Here is a 24,204-nt window from a genome sequence, read left to right on the forward strand (position 1 = left end):
ACGAACGAACAAACGAACAAATGAATCATTTGTTTGCCAATCTTCCAGCCAATTGGGGAGTGAAGGTTTCACACTGAGATTTTTGAGCCTGCTGAGGCGTCTCCTTAGCCCCAAGGAGTCAGGTAGGTATCGCAGAAAATCAGAAGTGCCTTTTAAGTAAGATAGGCAGTGTGTCTGCTGGAAAACTATTGGCTTTGGACGTGAAAAACCTTTGAAGCCCAGAGGGTTCACTCTGATTCTTCGAGGCGCCCTCACCAGTGTGCGCAAAATAAAAGGAATAATACCCAACGCCTCAGGGGTGTTGGAAATATTAAGTGAGATACTGTGAGCAAACTGCCCTCCCCTTTCTGGTTCCAGATGCCTGTTTAAGAGTAAAATGGGTATTGAGTAGGTGGTGTAAGTAGAAGGATTGGAAGGGTAAGTACAGACTCTGGGTGGAAATTGAAGGGGCTTTTTTGGCTAAACACACACACAAAGTATCATTGCCTTTGTGGCCACGTAGCAGCTGCTTCTCCTGAGGGTTTGCAAGACATAGAAGCAAAGCTCCTATCATCTACGTGTTCTTCGTATTCCACAGGCCTTCACCATTTCCCCAGTTTCCGAATACGATGTTTTTCAGGAAAAAATAAATCAATCTAGCTTTCTGCTTACCCATTCGGTCTCAGCTTCCTCGTTCCGGGCTCAAGAAACTCTGTCTCCTCCTCCATTTCCGTTTCAAGGATCATGTTTTTCTGAGAAGGCTGTGGTGAAAGCATTTCCCATTCATTGTCATGGGCGACAGCCTGCAGCATAACTGCATCCGGGTCAGCCCCGCCGCGGCTCTTGCTCTTCCGCGATTGGCTGCCCAGACCAGAGGCCTCCTCTAGGGCTACGGATTCCAGAGGCTTCATGACTCCTAGAACTTGCACCTGGGCACCCTCGCCCACGCCACAATCAGAGGTTGACTCCATAGCTTGGCCAGCCCATCCAGGCCCTGAGTTCCTAGCTTCCAACGACTGGTCACCAACCTCGCTATGGCCCAAGACCATCCAATTCTGGTCTTGCCCAGGGCTTTCAAGAGCCGATCTCTCCTCACCTTGGGGAGACAGTCTCTCTGCAGAATGATCTCGTCTTTCATTTAAAGAGGCAAGCTGACATGAATCCGGGAAGCCGGCCAGCTGAGTTCCTGGCATCTCTTCTTCTGCAGAACCTGCGTGAAACTCGTCTAATTCAGATGTGTTTTCTCTTGCCTCGCAGGCCTCTGGCTTGGCGGGTGAATTTTCTTCATGGTTGACAAGTATGTAACCCATGTGTGCCGCGTGATGATCTTCATTCCTCTCTGTGTACCTTTCTTCCCTGGATTCCGCTGTTACCTGCTCAGGCCCTTGGGTCAGAATTCTTTTTTCTTCTTCCAATTCTGATATTCCCTTGCTGGCACCTAGAAGCGGAAGGTGAAGGGGAGAAGAGGAGAACAAGCCTTCATCAACACATCATGGGATGTGTGATCTTTGCAAATGCCCCATCTAAGGGGAGAGAAATTTAAGAACTTTTTTAGGGTTTTTTTTTGTTTGTTTGTTTGTTTGGAGAGCTGTTTCATTTTCCCATAGGCTCTGAGAAAGGTATTACAGGAGCAGCAGACATTATGACTGCTGTGACACAGGACTAGGGGAGGCATGCATTGCAAATGAAGTTAGTTCCTCTCTTCCCCCCCGCTCAGTTTACAAATATGTTAATTGCGTGAAAACAGCAGTTTCTGGGGGTGGAGGAATGGGTTGTTTCTTACCATTTGGTGGTCCTACGTCTCCACCTGCTGGTGAATCCGAATTATCTGTCTCTACTTCCCAGTCGATGTTGGACGGAGACAGCTCACGGTTGGGGTGGGCTCCTGCTGGCAAAGAAACGGACTCGGGGTCTTCATGAATATGCAGGACAACCAGTTGTCCAGGCTGTCTGTTGGGGGTCTCGGCGTGGTTTTCTTTGCTTTTTTGATCAGGAAGGGCAGAAAGCAGCATCTCGGCTGCTTCGGCCCCTAGAGACTCGTCCTCTGGAGACTCGGCTTCCTCTGTTGTTTTGACACCAAGGGTAGGGTCTGTGAGATAGGACAAATCAAAGGGGGGTGTGTAAGGTGCCAGCGAATGCTTCAGGGTGTCTTCTTCCAAGGGAGGGTCACCGCCATAGAGAAAATACTCAGGCTCTTTCATTAAATCTTCATCGATATTTTGGCCCATGACATCATATTCGAAATCACCCCACGAGGCTTCAGACGAACAGACCTCTTGCTTCCCCGCATCCCCGTCAACTGGCGTTTCTGGATTGCCCTCAGATAATGTCAATTTACTCATGTCATCTATTGTGCCCGTGGATGTGTTAAGACCTGAGGCATCGCTGAAGCTGTGGTCAAAGGCAGCTTCACTTATGTCCAGGCAAGTGTCTGAAGCTAACGGGGCGTCAGGAACCGTGGCAGAATTCTCAGTAGCAAAAAGTTGCTCCTCGTCCAACAAGGCTCCTGCATCTGTCTGACTCTCAGGAGAGAGGCCCTCTGACACCAACAAGCCGATGCTGTCCATTGTAGGCTCCTGGAGAGTTACAGAAATATCGGTCCCCACGTTTTCCATCATTGGGATTGTTCTGTCAACAAGTTCCAAAGCTGGTGCTACATCTGGGGCAGCAACTTTGTCTGCTCCTTTTAAACCTGTATTGCCTTCACCATTTATTTCAGAAGGTTCAGGAGAACCTCTCTGAGAGGCAGGCTGAGATGAGCCACTTATGTTCACTTGATCACTGATCGGAGGCAGTGGGATTACATTTTCAGAATATAGTTCTGAATCGTTTGGGACAAATTCCTGCCCAGGCTCCCGATTGGGTTCTTCATCCATCTTTGGCTCCGTGAGATATAACTCACTGGCTTCCCCTTCCGGTCCCACTCCAGCCCTGACGAGCTGTTCAGTCTCTTGCTTTGCTTCATGATCATGGCATATATCAGGGCTGTTGGAAGCCTGAGAATTGCTGTCACGGTCACAGTGGGTCAGTATATCTGGATTCTCACCATCTGCTTTCAAACTGAAGGGCTGCTTAGCATCTATCCACAAGTCAGGCGAAGCTGAGGCCAGTTGCCCACCCTCCTGGAAGTTGCCATGTAAAATATCTGGAACAAATGTGCCTTCGGGGCTCTCCCTAGGAGGACAGACATCCCATTCAGAGCCCGACTTCTTTATCAACTGGGTGGAAGAACTGACAGCCGGGAAATCTTCTGAGGCAATGCTGGAATTTGTTATTTCACTGGGGTACGATTTTTCTTCTTCCCACCGATTTGTTTCTTGACACTCCACGGTCAAAACATTAGATATGACACATTCATTTTCATCTGTGTGAGTAAACGTTGCGTCTGGCTGATCCCAGACGGACAGCGCTGTATTCTGACCCTGCTGCTCTTGGGTGGGTGTTTCAGAAGTCAGCTGTTCACCAGCAGAAGCCAAGAAGGTTTGCTCTCTAGCATCCTTTTCTTCGATTTGGTCCAGTATCACAAGCTGGCCAAGCTGATCCGCTTCTGGGTCTGGCTGTCTCGGTTGAATGTTCCAGAGTTGCTCATGGGAGTTCTCCTCATGGCTCTCCAGAAAGGGTGGCCGATGTTCATCACTGAAGGGCTGAGTGCAATGCGTTTCCATGGGTTCAATATCACCCTGGGTGGGTACTCCCCAGGGACCCACTCTGTGGTATACTGAAGAATTCATCTCTAACACACTACTTGGGTTGGGCAATTCCCTTTCCAATGTGCTCTCCATCGGTCGTCCTTCTTGTAGAGAGGCATTCCACCGCTCGGCGCGCTCAGCTGAGAAGCCAAGTGTTTCCAGTTTGGAATAATTCTCATTCTTTGATTCGCTTTTGGGAGATAGCTGCCAGATGGTCCCTCCCGTCTTCCCTGTTTCTGGAGAAGATCTCATCTCTGTATCCACTGCTGTAGCCTGTAGTTCGGTCTCCTTTAGCGGTGAGAAATTCCAGTGATCGGGGCTGCTTTGTTGGTTGTCACGGAATGGGTCTGGCTTGTCCTCTCTTGCTTCTGAATTGCCTACATACGCAGGACACTCCTCAGACTTGCGATCAGCGGTGGCCAAGAACTTATTAGGTTCATTCCCTGAATCCCAAGCTCTGGGGTCGCTCTGAGCAACTTGGCAAGTGCCCAAGTGGACCTCTTTCTCCACTGACTCTTCATCACCTATGCTGTCGTCATCAGAACCTGAACTTGTTGAAATGAACTTGGCATCCTCTGGCTGCACGGTTTTAGGAAGGTCATGGTCATTTTTCTCCTGCTGGCTAACCACTAGATACCTTTCCTGATATGCCTCGGAATACTCAGAACATTTGCCTGTTTCAGGGCTGGATACAGACGAAAAGGAATCACCATCTACGGAGTCATTCCAAATCTCTAAAAATTTAGGAACCTTGAGATCTAAGCTCTTTTCAAACCTGTCCATTCTGTTTTTGTCCAGGTCCTCCATTTCAGTAATTACTTCTACTTGGCCATCAGTAGTAATTAGTTCAGATTCTTGGTGACTCTGTTTGCTCCAATCATCTTGATTCTGCTCCTGATGCCCCATATTGGGTCCATGTTCCCAGGAAGGCAATGGAGCTGAGGAATCATTTAGGCCAGGACTCGATGCACTCGAATGTGTATACTCACTAGAAATACTATCTCTGCGATAATTTCCTGATGAAGAAGCTCCTGGAAGGCTGTTTTCAGTACTCTCAACTTCAAGACTCTTAGTAATCTCAGAATTTGGGACACTGACCTGCACATCGCTGTCTACAGAGACATCCCAAATGTCAAGGCTTTGGGGACATTCATGGCGTGGCTCTTGGTTCACTCTCTCTGGTTCCAGAACGTTACACTCTTCAGTGCTCTCAAGACTTATTTTAGGTAAAGATACAGTTTTTGTTAAATTCAGCCCAAGCCCACTGGAAGTGTCAGTGGCGTCATCTGAATTTCTGTGATATGGGAGGTGCTTGTCACAGGTCTCTTCTGCCCGCAGGTCATTTGTGGACACTTCTGCACGCACATCACAGGAACCTGGATTGTAAGACCCCCTCTCGTGCTCTAAAATCTCCTGGGGTTCCTCAGTCTGAGGGCTGGAAGGGACTGAGAGAGAGTTGATTTTGCCGGATTCATCACAGATTTCTTGATGTTCAGATGCAGCCGGGGAAGAGCCTTCCCGGTCACTTTGCCCTTTTCCAGACTGCTCCGAAGCTCCGTCTGTCATCTCCTCCTCACGGAGGTGCTCCCTAGCAGTGGCTCCATGGGCTTCCTCCTCACCTTTGCTTTGTCCACAGCTAGGACCTCTCCGTGGATCTGAGGGTCCAAAATGCCCTGGATTCTCAAAGTTGGTTGCCAAGGATGTCACGTCATGTGGCAGGGTTCCTCTGCACGTGTCCTGCTTATCAGGATCAAGTGCACCTGACTCACTGGCTCCAGAGGCTTCTAGCATGTCTGGGATACAACTGTCCTTAATTTTTTCTGATGAGTTGGGAGCTCCAGAAGGAGATTTGTGTTGTTCAGAATCTGTGACATATGAGGGGCCTGGTAACATTAACGAAGACATGTCATTATCTCTCATGACGGAGTCCCAAATGCTATTTGCGATCAGCTGTCCACTTTTTTCATTCAGTGTGTGATATCCATTGGCAGGAGTGCCCTTGCTGTGCTCAGAAGGTGCGGGGAGTTCCCAATCCCCCTGATTTGCTTCCTGATACTCCACACCCCACGGCTCCAGCTGTCTCACTGAAAATCGGGTCTCCGGTTCAGCGCTTTCAATCATGTATCCTTGTGCTTGACCTTCACTGGAGATTGCCACGCCCGCGCTACAGTCGTCCCAGTCCAAATCATTATCCATATCGGAGATGGTCGCAGTGGACTGCGTGTCCTCCAGAATCACTCTGTTCCACAAGTCGAGGCTGTCAGGGGCCGCCTGGCGGGAGTTTGTGCTGCTGTGCAGAAGCGTGAGCTGTCGGTTTGTTTCATTGTACAGCTGCATCATGCTGGGGTCGTCGTAACTGGACAGGCTGCTCTCCCCGATGTCATCCTCCATGGAGATGTTCTTATCATCGGTGGGCTCCGTCCTGAGTAAATCCTTCTCGGAGTTGTAAGTGACATTTGTTTCCGAACTGTTATCTGCATCCGGTGAGCCCCACATTTCTAGGTTCCCGGGACCCGAACTAATTCGATTTCTAGGTGGCTGCTGCGGCGACTGGGGAGGCATTGCAGTCTCCCCTGTGGCAGAGTTAGCATCTTGTGACTCAAAACCTCCCTCTTTAGCAAATGGCTTGCTTTCTGTTTCTTTTTCGTCTCCAGCAAATGTTGGCGAAGTATAGGAGTCAGACGTGGAGTAGTTGGTATCTAAGGGGGAGGGCACCGAATCTTCCCCTATGTTGGATGCACTGTAATCGGGACATTTGTATAAGAAGGAATCTTCCCAAGGTGCCAGGACGTCTGCCCCTCCTTTTTTGATCCCCTCCTCAAAAAGGTTCCAGGAGTCTACCTTTTCATATACCTCCCCCCTAATTTTGGGATCCACTAAGCCATTCTGATCTTCCTTTGTCGGCTTGGAACCATTCCACGCGTGGTCCAGATCGGATCTGGGGTTTCCAGATATAAGGATATTATCCCTGGAGTCGTGGTTCTTCTTACCCCAGATTTCTGGGGGTGCTTCGTTATTTGCCTCACTGGGTGAATTGTCTTCCGAAGGAAAAGAAAACCCACTTTTTGCCATGGCCCATTCCCTCGGGTCCCTCACAGAAGGCGTCTCGCCACTCGTTGGGTGCAGATTCCAGGTATTTGCCAAAGCTTTGGTGCCATCTTCTTTCCCAAATGCACTCCAGGCTGGGAATGACACCGCAGCGGCTGGTTCCCCATCTTCCGTGGGATTTCCCCACGGCTCCGGCATCGCCGTGGGAGAGCGATCAGAACGCCACAAGGCAGCAAAGTCTTCGATCAGGTGGTGTGCCCCCTGAGGAGAAGCGCTGGGCAGATTCGATTTCTCTGTGGGCACGTTCTGAAACTGTAAGTGGTCCTCATTTTGGTCCTGAATATTATGGCTGCCCAGCCCAGGCTGACCAAACTCAGACTCCCAGGGACTTGACTTTGGGAATTCGAGACTCTTTGGTGGAAATATAGAATCTGAGGCTCTCCTGTCCACTGGGCTTGGTTTATGGTCTTTCCATGACTCGGGGCTCTGGAAGACAGACTCCTGTTCACTAGAACTCCATGTGTCTGCAATATTTTTAGAGTCAATTTCCAAGCCACCCCACCAGCTGCTGCACCGTGCACGGGTCTGAGGTGGCCCTATGTGACCCGTGTCTACTGCTTTTGGGGTCACACTTTCTGGGTAGAGTAGAGCTGGCTCTTCCGTGGATGGTGAACTTTCTACAAAGCTATTCATAGGTGTTGGTGGGACCCGCTTTCCAATATTTTTCAGCCTTTCTGGGGAAGGAGATTTATCTCCCACAAAACCTGTCAGGCTCACATTTCTTTCAGAGTTATCCTCGGGACTTTCTGGTCTCTGAACAAATTCCTCATCAAATTCCACAAGGTCATCTTTGCCAGCCTCTGACAAAAGTGAACTGGATGAATATTTGGACATGTCCATCCCTATCCCATTGATTTCTTTAGGCCCCGTCGGGGGTTGTCCTTCTGATGAATCACTATTGGGGAAGAAGTCATCTGCAGGAGAGTAGTCTGCAGAATGAGAAGATGGTTGGGACTGCCCAGAAGCCATGGTTGCTGAGTCAAAGTTGAAGAGGTCAAAGGATTCCCTGTGTTCTCCAGACCGGGCATGCTCCTCTGGGACTGCTCCTTCGGGGATGGGACTATAGGAGTCAAACCCTGGGAGGAGGCTGTGGTGAGGCCCAGCACCTTCTCCCACTGGACTGTCATCACTGAGGAAAACCGAGCTCTCCTTGGATGAACGGCTGCTCCTAATGGTGGCCAGCCCGCTATCTGGGCTGACGAGGTCGATGTTTACATCCACCTGAGCCTGATTAGAATCGTTGAGATCTGGAGGGTTTTCTATGAAATTCACGGAGCTGGGCTGTGGCTCTATGTCAGAACCATACAGCTCCATAATCCCGGAAGATCCCTGGGACAATGGGGCGCTGCCTGCCACGGCTTCCGTTGAGGACGTCCGGCTGTTGGAGACCATCTCTGGACATCTCCTGTTGATGACTTCCTTGACGAGAAGGAGCACCTGATCACAGGTCACCAACGGGTTCTCCTGCTGGTACACCAGGATCTCATCACAGCCACATTCAAAGGGCTCCAGCTCCAGGCAAGGGTTCTGGCTTTCTTCCAGTTCGCAGCAGATCTGTCAGGGAGGCAGAGGGGTTTGTGTGAGCACTCAGGCACTCCTTGCATCTCCCTTGACTTTTCTTAATATAAAATTGATCTGGGTTCATCCGTCTACAAAGAAGATCTCAAACAACTGAAAACTGCATAACGTAAGACACGGAAAGTCCCACGTACTATACCACCGGCTCTTCCTACAATCCCATCCAACTGGCTCTTCTTTGAACTCAAAATCCCACTGCTCAATTTTGCTTGCTTCTGAAAGTTACAGGTTAAGAGATTTCCACCATTTAAATCCTTTCCTTGTCGTAATACGATACCGTCTTCCAACGGGAGTGCAAGTTAAGTTTGCAAAAAGCAGAGAGAATGCTGGTTGCTGAGAACTAGGGGAACACGTGTGAGAATAAGGGGCAATCAGGTGGACAAAGGGCTTTTGTTTAGGACCAGGCACCGGGGACCTGCTTTTGCCTCGGAAAGCCTCGTAAGGGGAAGGAGAACATAGGGAAGAGAAAGCTACCAGAGGTGGAACTTCCTAACAGCACTTCGGGGCCCCAACTGTCTCTTCCCGCCCCAGGGAGCATCGACGGGGAGCCTGGAACAGACAAAGCTCACCTGGGAGGCCAAGAGAATGTGTGACAGCTGGTGTGAGGCCAGAACCGGGCTGCGGCTCTATGATTTTTTTAGGAAATGTCAGGGAAATTTGGCACACTGGGCTTTTGAAATGGCCCCACAGGGTCAGTGGCGGTAACAACAACAATAGTAATAATATATTTGTTATTGTCATCATCACATAGATGATGATGATATTAATAATTAACACTTATTGAGTGTTTCCATATGCCAGGCACAGTTTAAAGGTTTTATGTGCATTATCTTCTCTAATCCTCAAAATAATTCTGTTACAAGGTAGGGATCCTTTGTCCCTGTTTTGCCAATGATCAAACAGAGACCCAGCAAGGTTAAATAACTTGTAGTTAACAACTAAAGGAGCCACGTTTTGAACTCTGCAGAGGCTGACTTTTCATCAACGGTGATCACGTGGACACAGAGGGATTCTCTAGAGTAGTCTTGACCTTGTTCTGCTCAGTGGAACCGTCTCTCAAGTGATGGCTGGGGAAGCCCGTGGGGAAGAAGAGAGGGAGGCAGGGCAGAGCTGGCTCAAGGGTGTCTGATCCCTTTACCTGCTCTCCCACTTTTGTCTGTTTCAGATTCACCAATTTTTAAACCGATTTGCTGCTAAAAGTGATTTGAAAACCACCATGGTGGAGGCTTAGGAGATAGAAGTCTGCCCCTAGGAAACCAGTGACCAAAGATAAATAGAGCTTTGGAACCCAGTGCAGACAAAAAGCACTGAAAAAGCCACAGGCTGGTGAGGCAACGCACAGATGTGTGAGGGTCAGGTCAGAAGGGAGGGTAGAAAACATCTGTAGCAGGAGCAGGGGCTCTTGCATCTTTGGACTGGAGAATGCACAGAGAGTCTGTGAGTACCTACAGTCACATGCACTACAGCCAAGACGGATCTCTCGGGGGACAGAGAGTGACGATGTAGAACAAGAAAGGAGCCAAGACTTTGGCTGTAGCCACCTGCGGATAGACCGGTGTCTAATCCGTTAATGAGGAAAGATTAGCGAGAAAACTGTTCTACATTCATGTCGTCCGTATTATAATGAATCACGTAGGTTCTCATATTAGTTCTTAAATACACCCAGTTTGGCATTCCAGTGCCCTATTTTGATTAATTTTGTCTACCTCTTCTATCATTTCCAAAACGTTGGGTTAAAAAATTCAGTTGTCAACCTAGAGGAGCTAGCTAATTAACCAGTCAGAATTTTAGTAGTCGGAGACGGGCCAACTTTGATTAAAGCATTAGGTCACCAGCTACTAAACACTGGGCACCAAATAGGTATTTAGATAGGGACTAAACCTTTTTACGTATGACCGGATAGGAGTCCTAAGCAAACATCATCCGCAGGAGGACTTGCCCTTCTTTGGGTGAAAAAAGATACGCTCTTTCTCTTTTCGGATTTAGTCTAGAAGACAAATAGACACGGGGATCTTTTAAAAGGCCTTTTGTGGTCACGAGGGATCAAAGGTGCAGCACGGGGAATATAATCAATGGGATTAGTGTGCCAGAGTCATACTTGTGAGCACAGCATAAGGCATGGAGTTGTGGAACCACTATGTTCTACGCCTGTCAACTAAACTTAAGGCAAAAAATAAAAATAAAATACATAGAATAGAATAGAATTAAAATACAATACGATACAATACAATGCAATAAAATAAAAACAAAATAAAATAACACGCCCTGGGTGGGGGTGAAGGGGGTCAAAAGGTATAAGCTTCCGGTTACAAAACAAGTAAGTCCTGGGGATGTAATGTACAGCATGGCCACTATCGTTAAAAATAGTGTGCCGTGTACTTGAAAGTTGGTAAAAGAGGAGATTTTAAAAGTCCTCCTCACACAAAAACTTTTTTTGTAACTGTGTATGGCAATGCATGTTAACTAGACTTCCTGTGGTGGTCACTTCAGAATATACACAAATATTGAATCGTTATGTCGTACCCCAGACACTAATACAATGTTGTGTTTCCATTACACAGCAATTTTTTAAAAAGGGCCGATATTTATCTCACTGCTGATTTTAATTAGGCGATTTTTTTTTTTTTGGTAAGATAGCAATAAAACTAAAAACTAAAACTCTGAAGGAAAGCATTGCAAATGAAACATTTTTATCAGTCAGTGGCCCAATGTGCAAAATACCCCCAACATTTCTTTCTTGTCCTTTGATAGTATTTTGTTTTATTTTTTTTTTATTTTTCAATGTTTATTTATTTTTGAGAGAGACAGGGTGAGCAGGGAAGGGGGCGAGAGAGAGGGGTCAGAGAATCCGAAGCGGGCTCTATGCTGACAGCACATGGCTCAATATGGGGCTCAAACTCACGAACCGTGAGATCACAACCTAAGCCGACGTCTGACGCTCAACCAACTGAGCCACCCAGGCGCCCCTACCCCCAACATTTCTTAAAACTCCCACTCCAGGGCCTTATCTCTTGGGTCCATTTCTCTGGGCCACCAGTGCGTTCCCACGTTCCGCCGCGTGTTGTGACAGCCACCAGGTTAGGAAGCGGTGAAATGGGCCCGAGTGAAGAAGGTCCTTACCTGACTGCACAACTCGAGGTTCTGGGAGTACACGGCAATCTGTCGTCTCGGCTGCTCTTCCTCCGACAGGTAGCTGGCCAGGAGGATGAGGACGTCAAAACCGAACTTGTCTGCAAATGCTTTCAAGTCGCTGCTGATATTGCTGTGAAGCATACAGTTCTGAAACAACAACAGGCAATTTGATATTAATGCCAACTGCCTGGCTTTGGGGAGTTGTGCCACCAATCTGTCCGGCGTCGCGATATTTCGTGACAGATGTTCATTATCAGACGCAAGCGAGATGGACACACAAGCTTGCAAACTCTCGTGCTCGGGCTTAAAATGACCTTTGCTTGTTTGTTTTCCTAACCCGGGAAAGGAAGGAGTCTTGGCCCTTATTAAGGCAGTTCAGACAAGGAACAAATATCTTAACAGTGTTTTTTCCCCCAAAATATTTCTTTGAATGTTAACTTTGTAAAAACTACTTTTCCTTGTATTGTTCCTAGGATGTAGGAAAGACTGCTGTTATTACAACCTATCCCTAGAAAAATAGGAGGAAGTTGTTTTTCGTTATTTGTAATTGTTTCCCAATGATTATTACAACGCCAAGAAGAATCCCTAAGGATGAATGTAGCTGAGTTAACCGTATGCTTTTTATTCCAGGGCAGAAGTCTGGGAGATTTATGGAAGGACTCTGATGTCACATCTTCTTGCTCTAAGAGGCAGCTAAGAAGGAATGAATAATTGTAGAAAAGGAATGAATAATGGTGCTACAGAGCACCCAGACCTGTGGCTCACATCACCTTCAAAAATGTGCCCGTCTCTTGGAGGTTTATGAACTGCAGTGACGACCACTTTGTTGGCAGGGTCGTCTCTCTTTCTTAAAGAAGAGCAGTAAAGACCGCCGGTTAGGCATAATGCCTGGCACATACGAGCTGCTCAGAAAAATGTTTTTGAACGATTAGAGAGACTTACCCACAAAATCTGCCTTTGCTACATAAACCTCTATCCAGCATATATATTCGATCATCATATACAGTCTGTTGCGCTACTCAGTGAAAATCACCACCACGTGCACTCAAGAGATACAAAGGACTCTGTTGATTTCTGTTCTGTTACAAAAGTCATCAGCACTATGCAAGCCACTGGCAAAGTATCAAAGCAATGCAGAAATACGTAGCATCAGAAGTGAAAGAGCCAGGCACCCCCTCCTCAGCCACTTAGGGAGAGCTAGGCAGGGCACCGCACGTAGGTGCAGGTATTTTCCGCGCCCGGATTACCGTTTGTTTGTGGTAGCTTCTCGAAACTAGTGGATTTCATACTTGTGCCTCAGATTATTTACCAGCCGCTTAGAATATCTATAGCGCATGTAATCTGTAATTCTGCTGAGTTGAATCTCAAGGTCTCTGAGACCCCTGAGAGGCCACATGAGACACCTGCCAGATGTGCTGGCCCAGCCCGTCAGCAGCGTCCGCACCTCAAGGAATATTTGTTGTCTCCTTCTGTGGCAGCCGGCTCTCTAGGTACCTCACCAGACCATTTCACTTTTTGGTCACAAAGCATTGCACAGGGGAACTCACAAAGCTCTCAGGATATATTGTTGCCGAACACTAAGGATCTATTGTACCGACTGGCTAATGAAATTCATGATGTTCAAATACAATAGCTTTTGGAAACATGGGTATCCAAAAGCATAGTGTCAGTTTCCATGCTTTTTATTTATTGTCCAAGTGTCATAACAGTCTTTAAACAGAAACTTAAAAAAAGTCCACTCACTCACAATAGAAGTAAATATTTAAGATATTTTTTAAAGTTGCACCTCCTATTATACACAATGTACATTCAATAGATGAAATTATTTCAGATCATCATTATCCCTCAAGACAACCTCCGCACTGAGCTTTCTGCCATCATGAATTATAAAAGCAGACATTGGGGTGCCTGGGGGGCTCAGTCAGTTAAGCAGCTGACTCTTGATTTCGACTCAGGTCATGATCTCACGGTTTGTGAGTTCCGCGCTGACAGCAGGGAGCCTGCTTGGGATTCTCTCTCTCTTCCTCTGTCTCTGCCCCCTCCTGCATCCTCCAGACTGAAGGCTTTGGCCAAAAAGCTCAACAATTTTCCTTTCAAAATATTTTTTTCACTGTGTACATAAAATCCCCCATATGCAGTTATAAACCCTTGAAAGGAGGTCCAACATTTCGAAGAGATTTTCACATTTCCTAACAACTGTCACAAGACTCCCAGCTAGGTCATTTGAACAAAAGAAGGCAGGTTTTACCGGTGTCCGAGCACAAGATTAGGATTCATTACATTCAGCATTATTCAAAGCCATACTTGTGGAACATTTGCTATTCAATACTGTTGGCTGTGCTTCAGTCTGTTTGGATTCTTCTGTGTGAAAATGACGGCTCTGGGATCTTGCTGGACTCAAGTCCAACAGCATTGTCAACACCAGCATCTTGTTAAAATGCAGAGGCTGGGGCCATCCCCCAGATTACTGAAACAGAAACTGCATTTTCCAAAAAATCCTGGGGGATTCAAACGTACGTCGGAAATGCGAAAGCAATTTCAAGAAGGGAGGCATTTGTTCACCGATACCGTTTCCTATGAGAATCTATCTTTGGATCCTTTCAACGTTGTCATTTTACTGGGACTTTTACTAACTCACACCATTAGCTCCTGGTTCCTCACACCACTTTCAACATAAAAGTCACCCCAGGAAGGGGGGTGTATTTCTGAGCCACTTTGTGGCAAGTTCTTATTTATTGGGTCCGGTATTGGGTCTCAGATCCTCTATTATGTACCTCAAGAGGTTCTTAGGATCAAGCTCCGTGGGGTGACACTCTCCCAGTTTTCCTCCGGGTGGCCCCCAAATCCATACGATCAAGGATTGAAAAAAAAAATAAAGCAAAGATTTATGAGACTCCCTTAGGCATGTTGCATGTTACAGTATCTCCAGAACAGAGATCATCAACGACTGTGTCCTACCTACCCTCATAGAGCTGTCCAAACCAGAGTGGATCTTCCTGGCGTTAGGATGTCAGGAGGATCGCGTTTAAAACAGAATCAAACGAGGGAATGAGTGAGAATCCTCGGGAATCTGGGAGGCAGAATCTGTTCTGCTTTTATGCCGGTGCTGTTTGCATAGGAGATAATTTATGATTGTCTTCTAGCTACGCAGGGAGTCATGTGCTGTGACGGCTCTTATGTTGCTGACAAGCTAGGCTGGCCCTGAATAAATAGCACTTTATCATCAACACAACCCAACTGTAGATACAGGTTGGCATTTTGTTCCCCACCCCCCCATCTGCCTTCTACCTGATAAATTACTGTTTTAGTTACATGTATACAAATACTATTTGTTAATCGGCTCAAATGTCTCCAAAATGTCTCCTCCACCTTAAGTTAAAATTATATACATGTACGTAGGTATAGCTCACTCGGTTTGCCAAAGGTTTAGAAAATAGAGAGCTCCTACCTTAACTTACCACCCGCGCCCACCACACGACCTCCCACGTTTGCAGTATGACCCCCAGCCTGAGACCGCAACATGGAATTTACAAAGGTACTTTACTAATCATTAAGGCTGGAAACTGACTGGCAAAACCCCAGCCTATTCCAGTACATCAGCTAGGGACAAGAAGTCCTCCTGGTCATCATCTTTGCCACTCATGGGTCCAAAGATTCGATCATTAAACATTTTTAGAGGGCGTGAGTCCTTTTGCCCGAGTGTTTTCCAGTTTGGGAATGAGTCGGAAGACCGGGGAATGTGGGGAGAAAAAGGTTTTATTATTTCCCAGCCAAAAGCTAGGGTGAGGTTGTTGTTCCCGATGACCAAGCTCAGGGAAACAGAAATGCCACGGCTCTCCTGTAACATGTACAACCGAGAGAGTGATGGTGAAAGTGTCCAAGAGATTGACTACATTTGTGGTTGAAAGTTCACAGACAAACTCAGTGGAAAATTCCAGTCCCAAAACCCTGATTTAGCTTTTTCCATCGCTCTGAAAAATTCAGTGTTCATGCTCCATGCTGATAGCTAGAGTGCATGATGTGAAATAAAGGTGATCCAAGTCATGTTCAGGAAACACCTGAGTACTTAAATGTGGATATTCCTTGAGAGAGAAAAACTCACTCTTGTTACATTGCTCCTGTATTCCTACCTTCTGTTGTCTTCTGGATCCCGCTGTCGGGTTTCTGCCTCCATCATTCCCTTGAAACCGCTCTTCTCAAAAGTACCAATCGCTTCCAAGGTGCAAAATCCGAAAGTCGGCTTCCTGTTCCGACTCTATACGACTTCTCTGAGGAATTCCATGAGGTTGATCCTCCCTCCTTCTTGAAACACTTCATTCCTTTACTCTCCCGCCCTCACATTCTCCTCGGTCTTCTCCCAGCGCCTCGCTACTCCTCTGTCACCTTTGCTGGCTCCTCGTCTTTTTCAACCTCTAAATGTTCATGCCTCAGACTGTGTTTCCACACCTCTTTCTCTTATCTCTACGTTCTCTTTGGGGATCTCATCCAGCTGCACGGTTTTCAAACCACCTGTCTGCCAGTGACAACAAGCTTCATCCACCTGAACTCCACCCTTGTCGATACACATGGTATTTCCAGGTAAATGTCTAATAAGCGTCTCAAATAAAATGAAACCTATCTCCACCCCATATCATAATGATATCCTCCATATCATTAAATGGCCCCACCATGCACCCAATTACTTAGAATCAGTCCTTCCTGCAGCATCAAAAGGGAGCTTTTAAAAATGTAAACAGAGGGGTGCGTGGGTGGCTCAGTCAGTTAAGCGACCAATTTCGGCTCCGGTCATGATCTTGTGGTCCGTGAGTTCAAACCCCGCATCAGTCTCTGTGCTGGCAGCTCAGAACCTGGAGCCTGCTTCATATTCTGTCTGTCTCTCTCTCTCTCTCTCTCTCTCTCTCTCTGCCCCTCCCCTGCTCATGTTCTGTCTCTCTCAAAAATAAACATTAAATTTTTTTTTAAATGTAAACAGAATCACGACACTTCTCTGCTTAAATGCCACTCAAAAGTTTCTCAATGCAATTATTATTATTTACTATCGTTTTTTTAAACGGGGAGGAGATAGTTTTACTGTCCTCAAAATTGAGTTATTATAAATCAGTGAGAAAAAGTAAACATGGCCATAGAAAAACAATTGGACATAAGACATTCACAATTGAAATACAAATGCCAATAAATATCTGAACTCATTGAGAATCAAAGAAATCCTTTGACAATAAAATATTTCATCTTCTCTTTTCTTATTATTGGTAAATAGTTCCAAAGGGGCATTCTCATATACTATTGGAAATATATTCTTTTTTATTTATTTATTTATTTATTTATTTATTTATTTATTTATTTTTACATTTATTTATTTTTGAGAGACAGAGGGAGACAGAGCACAAATGGGGGCGGGGCAAAGAGAGAGGGAGACACAGAATCCAAAGCAGGCTCCAGGCTCCGAGCTGTCAGCAAAGAGCCCAACGCGGGCTCGAACTCACAAACCACAAGATCGTGACCTGAGCTGAAGTCGGACGCTCAACTGACTGAATCACCCAGGTGCCCCAGAAATATATTCTAAAGAAATAATCAGATATACACACAAAAGGTTTGTGGACAACGCTATTCACTGGACCATTACCTTACTAACTAAAACTTTGAAATAACCTAAATGTTCAACAATAGAGAGAAATGGTTAATTATGAAAGAGTCGCACAAAAGAATAGTATGCTGCTATTCAAAATCATGCTATCAAAGAATACTTAATGACACAAGAAAACACTCGAGTGTAAAAGCAGAAAATAATTTCTGTAACATATCAAAATAGAATGTCATTTCTCGATGCATTCAAATCATGCATATTGAAATCTAATATACGATGGATATTAAGACACCCTGATGTGAAAGCTGTCATAATTTAGCCAATTGCCCAATTAAAATCTGTCTGTGTCTCTGTTATTTTAGAGTGCTCCCTCCAAAGATACCAGTAAAGGCTCCGGAGTCACCAGACATGAGCTGACCCTCTCTCCACTATTCACCAGTAGTGAGTGAGTGCGTTTACTTTATTCACTTTATTCACCAAGCTTTAGTTTCTTCATTTGTAAACCCCCATTTCATTGAGCTGGTGTGAGAATTAAGAACGTGAACCTAGGGCATCTGCATGGCTCAGTCGGTTAAGCATCCTACTTCCGTTTTTGGTTTTTTTGATACATGCCCTAATGAACTTTATTTTTTTAATATAATTTATTGTCAAATTGGCTTACATACAGCACCCAGTGCTCATCCCAACAAGTGCCCTCCTCAATGCCCATCACCCACTTTCCCCTCTCCCCCACCCTTCCATCCACCCCCAGTTTGTTCTCTGTATTTAAGAGCCACTTTTGGTTTTGGCTCAGGTCATGGTCTCATGGTCATGAAATCAAGCCCCGAATTAGGCTCTGCTCTTACAGAGCGGAGCCTGCATGGGATTCTCTCTCTCTCTCTCTCTCTCTGCCCCTCCCCTGCTCACATGTGCACGTTCTCTCTCTCTCTCAAATAAATAAACTTAAAAAAAAAAAAAGAATTAAGAATAAGAATCAAAGAGCTGCCCTAGTGCCTAGCATGTAGCAGAAAAGTTAGGTCTCTTTCCGTTCCTGGTTTTTAAACTATCAAAAGGTCATTTGGAGGATTCACAAAATTGATCTGACTCACAGAAAGTATTTTATACATTTTGGTATGAGAACTGGCTATTCCTATTAAAATTTCTTGCCTTGGGGCACGCGGGTGGCTCAGTCAGTTAAGTGTCTGACTTCAGTCCAGGTCATGATCTCATGGTCGTAATTTCGCACCCTGCGTTGGGCTCTGTGCTGACAGCTCAGAGCTTGGAACTTGCTTTGGATTCTATGTCTCCCTCTCTCTCTCTCCAAAATAAATAAACATTAAAAAATTAAAAAAAAATTCTTGCCTTGTATCCTTTATAATACATGTGAACTTTCGAATGATAATCACACACATTTTTAAGTCACTTAAGTGACTCACATGAAAAAGTTTTAAAGGTGAGGGGATAGAGGAAGATACACAAAGTTAAGTGTGAAGCAAAGAGCTCAAATGTCCTTGACTGATAAGTGGATAAAGAAGATGTGGTGTATAAATACAAAGGACTACTACTCAGCAATCACAAAGAATGAAATCTTGCCATTTGCAACAACGTGAATGGAACTAGAGGGTATTATCCTAGGCGAAATAAGTCAGAAAAAGACAAACATCATATAACTTCACTCATCTGAGGAATTTAAGATACAAAACAGATGAACATAAAGGAAGGGAAGCAAAAATAATATAAAAACAGGGAGGGAGACAAACCATAAGAGACTCCTAAATACAGAGAAGAAACTGAGGGTTGCTGGAGGGCTGTTGGGTGGGCGGGGGGATGGGCTAAATAAATGCGTGATGGGCATTAAGGAGGACACTTGTTGTGATGAGCACTGGGTGTCGTATGTAAGTGATGAATCACTAAATTCTATTCCTGAAATCATTGTTACATTGTATGTTAACTAACTTGGGTGTAAATTTTAAAAAATAATAATAAAAAAAAAGCAAATAGTGTCAAAACCAAAAAAAGAAATAAATACATAAACATAAAAAATTAAAAAATAAAAATGATATAAGATCAAAGAATGGGTAAACAGTGATTATCTCATTAACAAAATCTTTTTTTTTTTTTTTTTACGTTTATTTATTTTGAGAGAGAGAGAGAGCACACAAGCAGGGTAGGGACAGAGAGAGAGGGAGAGACAAAATCCCAAGCAGGTTCCATCTGCACTGTCAGCACAGAGCCCCACGTGGGGCTCGATCCCAGGAACTAGACCATGACCTGAACTGGGATCAGGAGTCTGACACTTACCCGACTGAGCCACCCAGGTGCCCCAGAAATCTTTATCTTTGATTGCAAGTTACACTCAGTGAAGGAGCTTCTGTTTGCTAATACACAAATAGTAGCTTTTAAGGCATCAAAAAATTGTACGGTGATTTTTTTCCTCCTGCGAAGTCACCATGGGTACAGCCTGCCCCCTCGTTGCCACTGTTTAACCTCCAAGTGCCACGTGCCCGTCAGTAGATTTTACTCCTTATGCTGACACTTTCTATTTCGGTCCAACACTCGGGACCATACACATAATCCAAAAATGGTTCTCTTTCTTACAAATTATAAATGAAATATATCGAGAAGGCTTTTACTAAATGAAATAAACTTTTTCTAATGTCATGGACCGGCTATTCCAGGATTCATTACGTTCGAGATTCTTTTCTTCTTGTAGGAAATAGAAAAAACAAGTGAGTAGGTCTTACTGGCGGGTAGGGTAAAGATCATCACCAAGATTAAAACACAAGCTTGTACAGCTTCATTTTTTTGGCAATAGTGAGTCTTAGAAACATAGTTTGACAATGCATAACTACCTTGCAAAGTGCAGTGACCAGCATGGATTGCTGAGTTACTGAAATTTAAGAGTATAGTTTGACATTTATACTCTGCACGGGTTTATTTCTAGACTGAAAACTATTTTTTTTTCATCAAGATATAAGAAAAATGCTGAGGTGTGTACACAAATGTTCTAACAGAAAGCTTTATGATTTATGCTACCAAAATTCCATTATGATGTTTAAAATATTCAGCAATAATAAAGTCTGATAATTTTGACAGGAAAATGATTTATGAGAACACAAAATGCATAAATTAAGAGATTTTATTTATTCTGTTTTTCATACACTCTTTAATTGGTAAGCAAAGATATTTCCCATGTTTTTACCAGATGTCATTTAAAAAAAAAACCCCAAAACTCTATTGTTCTTATTTTTATAAGCTAGCCAAGGCATTTTAGCAGTAAAAACTTCACTGAGTCTATTAAAACTAAATTATACATCATGTTTTGAAAACAGAGTCAGGCAGTACATAATACTTCGTAGCTAGAGAGAGTGCTCTATTGTGAAAAGATTTTATGAAAATTAAAAATACTATATTATATAAATGAGTATGTAATAGACATATATCAATATAATTTTCATTTAAACCGGTAGTATATTGCCTTCCATAATTTAATCAAGCTCTGAGTCTGCATTAAGCACAGGCTTTGCATCATCTCATTTAAACTTTATTTATTTTTAAAAATTATTTAATTTAGAGAGAGAGAGAGAGAGAGAAAACGTGAGTGGGGGGGAGGGGCAGAGGGAGAGAAAAAGAATCTCAAGCAGGATCCAAGATCAGCACGGAGCCCAATGCAGAGCTCGATCCCAGGACCCTGGAATCACGACATGAGCCGAAATCAGGAGTCGGTCGCTCTACCGACTGAGCCACCCAGACGCCCCAAATCTCATTTAAACTTTAAGATGCCTGATGAGGTGGGTAACATCATCTTGTTTAGCACTGAGAAAATAGAGGCTTCGAGAAGTGAAGAAACCAATGTCATACAGCTCATCTGTGTGAAAAATGGGACTCGAACCCATGTTCTAACCTCTAAATTATTCTTGAAAGAAAATTCTTCATCACCAAGATACTACTAATGAATTCTGCTTTTAATTTAATAAAAAACATGTTTTTTTGCCATGACTATTTAGTATTGATTCACCTTTGTTCCTATATACAAGCAAGCCACATCCTTGGTTTTAACCAGTGCTAATTATAATGAACTGCTTACATTTTTTGATAATTCAATATTATCATGCTTTATGACCAATCCAGTTTTCATCTACTCTATAAAATATAAGTGTAGCTGACCATTAACTATATGTATGAGCCTAAAATTGAAAACTTGCCCAAAGAAAGTGCTATGAAGAGGAAAGCTGTGATATTCCTGCAGCAATGTGTACTTTTAAGAAGTTGGGGGGCGCCTGGGTGGTTCAGTCGGTTAGGCGGCCAACTTCGGCTCAGGTCATGATCTCGCGGTCCGTGAGTTCGAGCCCCGCATCAGGCTCTGTGCTGACAGCTCAGAGCCTGGAGCCTCTTTCGGATTCTGTGTCTCCCTCTCTCTGACCCTCCCCCGTTCATGCTCTGTCTCTCTCTGTCTCAAAAATAAATAAATGTAAAAAAAAAAAAAAAAAAAAGAAGTTGGGCATGCATACATACACAGAAAACGTAAAAAACAGAACTGGCATGGTCACCGGTAACCCAGAATCACCCTCATGTAGTTTTTCTTCCTTTAGAGCTTCGACACACAATGGAAGAATCTCAGTTTACATTCAGGATGTAAACACTCACTATCTAAGGATGCTCCCAACATTACTTTTCGTCGGCTCAAAGACCCAGAGAAACCAGGAATTAGGGTTGCAGGAGGTGGATGGGGAGACACAAGAGGTCATTTTTGACCAAGAGGGAATGGGTGTCTTAATAGGAAATGTGAACGTTAACAAAGGAAGCCTCAATTTAGAATGAGGTCAGGGGGGCAGCGGGGGAAGCTCTCACACTCTATCACTTATTATTACCTGGAGACTTAACGGGAATAGACGGAGTTTGCACATAAACACTACTTTACTACTCCAGCAGGAAGAAAGCTTTCCTTCCTTCCTTCCATTCCTCACCCCGCAAAAGCCCAGCCAATGACAGCCTGTCACAACTCAGCCAATGAAAAGCCACAATACTTGGAACTCCCAGTTTACTCCAATGGACTTTTTGTTTATGGCAAACAGCCTTCCTGACTCCCCCCTTTCCTCTCTAAGAGAGCGCTCCTCTCCTTTGTTCTGCTGATTTACGCACGGTTTGCCATAGCTTGCCTGACCTGGATTGCAATTCTCTGCTATTCCCGAATAAACCCATTTTTGCTAGTAAAATAATCGGCACTTTTATTTTTTAAGGTTAACAGAAGGACCTACAATATCCCCATCATTTCCAGTAAAGTCTTCCTATAAAGGCATAACCATCAAAGACACAATAACGTTAACAATCTGTAGATGCTTCAATGTAAGCACATCGTAAGTATTAGAGGAGAAACCAAGAGTCTTGCAAACAATCACCCTAGTAAGATCATCATTTGGGTCAATGAACTCAAGAATAGGAGGGCACGTGTTTGCTGAAAATGGAAAACTACTGTGTTCATGTCATGGGACAAATAGTTATTATCTCCTATAACCACATCAATGAAGAGAGAGGGGGGGGGGGGGATAGTTCATCTGGAAGCACAGGTTTAAAATCAAGAACTTCTTAAAAAGAAGTGGGCCCGTTTCAGATCAACCTGAAATCAAGCAAGTTGAAGTCCTGCCCCATCCTCAGTTTCCATCATGAAGAGAACCAACATTACAACAACAGAGAGATGCCCTGGAGAGAGATGTTTATATACTATACTATACTTCACATAGGAGATGTCCTAGGCAGATTCTCACCACTAGTTAAGAGTAAATTGATCCTTGCATGTGGGGAGTTTCCCAACCAATTAAAGACAAATAAGTCACGATCTCATTAACTAGCGCAGCCTAATTTACATTGTCTTTAAGGGCAGACCTATAATCATCAAAACTTTTCGATACGGTATGGATTTAAGGACTCGGCAGGAAAAGGGCTACACTGGTGTTCCCCCCCCCCCCCCAAGGGCCCCTTTGTTACAATTTATGTGTCTTTATAAAGATTTCTGTATGGGAGTGAATAACTCAGGACCCACACATAATGGAAAAAACCCCTCATTAGTCATGCTTTATTTTTGAAATGGTGGAACCTGGGCAACCCTCCAGCTACCAGATAATAATAACCGAATTATTTCCATAATTGTGTATAGATATTTTTTAAAAAATCCCTATTGGCTTGTTTTGAGCCTTGAGCTTGAAAACGTACAGCTTTATTTATTTTTCTTGGTAAGAATAAATCATCTAGTTCGAACAATATTTCGAGAAAGCAGGAAACCTTCCTTCCTCTCTGGGTACCCTTTTCTGATTTATGGAAACCACCAGTCAAGTCTCTAGAGCACTAGCTGTACGTGTGCATTACACACACTTCTGATTTTTCTAAGCTGTGTCAATATTAACCTGACCAAATGAAGATCAAACTGTCTCTTTTGCTCCTCACGCTCCTCACATGGGGAGCACAATATGGCTCTTGTCAGAGGTGCTTCATCATTTTGGCTCAAGGAAACTGTCAGTACAGTTTGGGATTCGTTCTTCATGGGCAGATACCCTGATGGGTCTAATGAAGCCTTTCTGCTGACAAGTCATTTGCTAAAAATACCCAACCATCATCACCAAGTTTAAGTGGAGGAATATGGTTGTGTCCCCTATGCTATCAACCCGATGGAAGCAATTCTCTAGAAGTCTAAAAAAATCTGTATGTCAAGGCACACGCCTCTTACCACGCATGTATATGTTCTTGCTAGTTTCCATTTGCTCCCTGATAAACTTTATGACATTCTTAAATTGGAATATAATAGGGTAAACACCAATCTCAGAGCACACACGCAGAGCCAGCAGTCTGTGTGTGCCATTTGTTGCAATCTAAGCTAATTACCAGAACCCCCCTCCTGCAAACAGATCCACTCTGGGGTTTGTGGTTTTATTTTCACTTGGAGACGTCTGTGTGTAGGGATCTCAAGGAATTCATTTTCAGGAAGGACACTGTGTTGTCAGGACTCTCTTGGTCCCAAGACAACTCAAGTTGTCCCAAGTTCACTCAAACCGACTTCAGTAAAGAGAAAGTAAGAAGGATCTGGAGAGCGTTCTCAAAAAAGCAAAGGAAGAACTGCGGGACAAGCTGGGAGGAGGGTAGGGGTTATCAGGGATTTGCTTT

General features: G+C 44.5%; 1 protein-coding gene and 1 long non-coding RNA gene across 10 annotated transcripts in view; one reads left to right on the forward strand and one right to left on the reverse strand.

The window, feature by feature from the left end:
• PRUNE2 (prune homolog 2 with BCH domain) overlaps positions 1-24,204 on the reverse strand; it is a 276,216-nt gene that overhangs the window by 78,924 nt on the left and 173,088 nt on the right. For all 9 annotated transcript variants that reach the window (XM_019815787.3, XM_045043727.1, XM_019815782.2 and 6 more), the window contains exons 7-9: positions 11,475-11,633; positions 1,763-8,330; positions 652-1,417 (exon numbers count right to left, since the gene is read on the reverse strand). In XM_019815787.3, coding sequence (XP_019671346.2) covers positions 652-1,417; positions 1,763-8,330; positions 11,475-11,633 — 7,493 coding nt within the window. The remainder of the gene's footprint in view (positions 1-651; positions 1,418-1,762; positions 8,331-11,474; positions 11,634-24,204) is intronic.
• Positions 1,140-14,718, forward strand: LOC111557626. The gene is made up of 2 exons (XR_002737851.2): positions 1,140-1,276; positions 12,117-14,718. It is a non-coding gene; the product is annotated as an uncharacterized LOC111557626 (long non-coding RNA).

Source organism: Felis catus, chromosome D4 (genome assembly GCF_018350175.1).
Source record: "Felis catus isolate Fca126 chromosome D4, F.catus_Fca126_mat1.0, whole genome shotgun sequence".
Lineage (NCBI taxonomy): Eukaryota > Metazoa > Chordata > Mammalia > Carnivora > Felidae > Felis > Felis catus.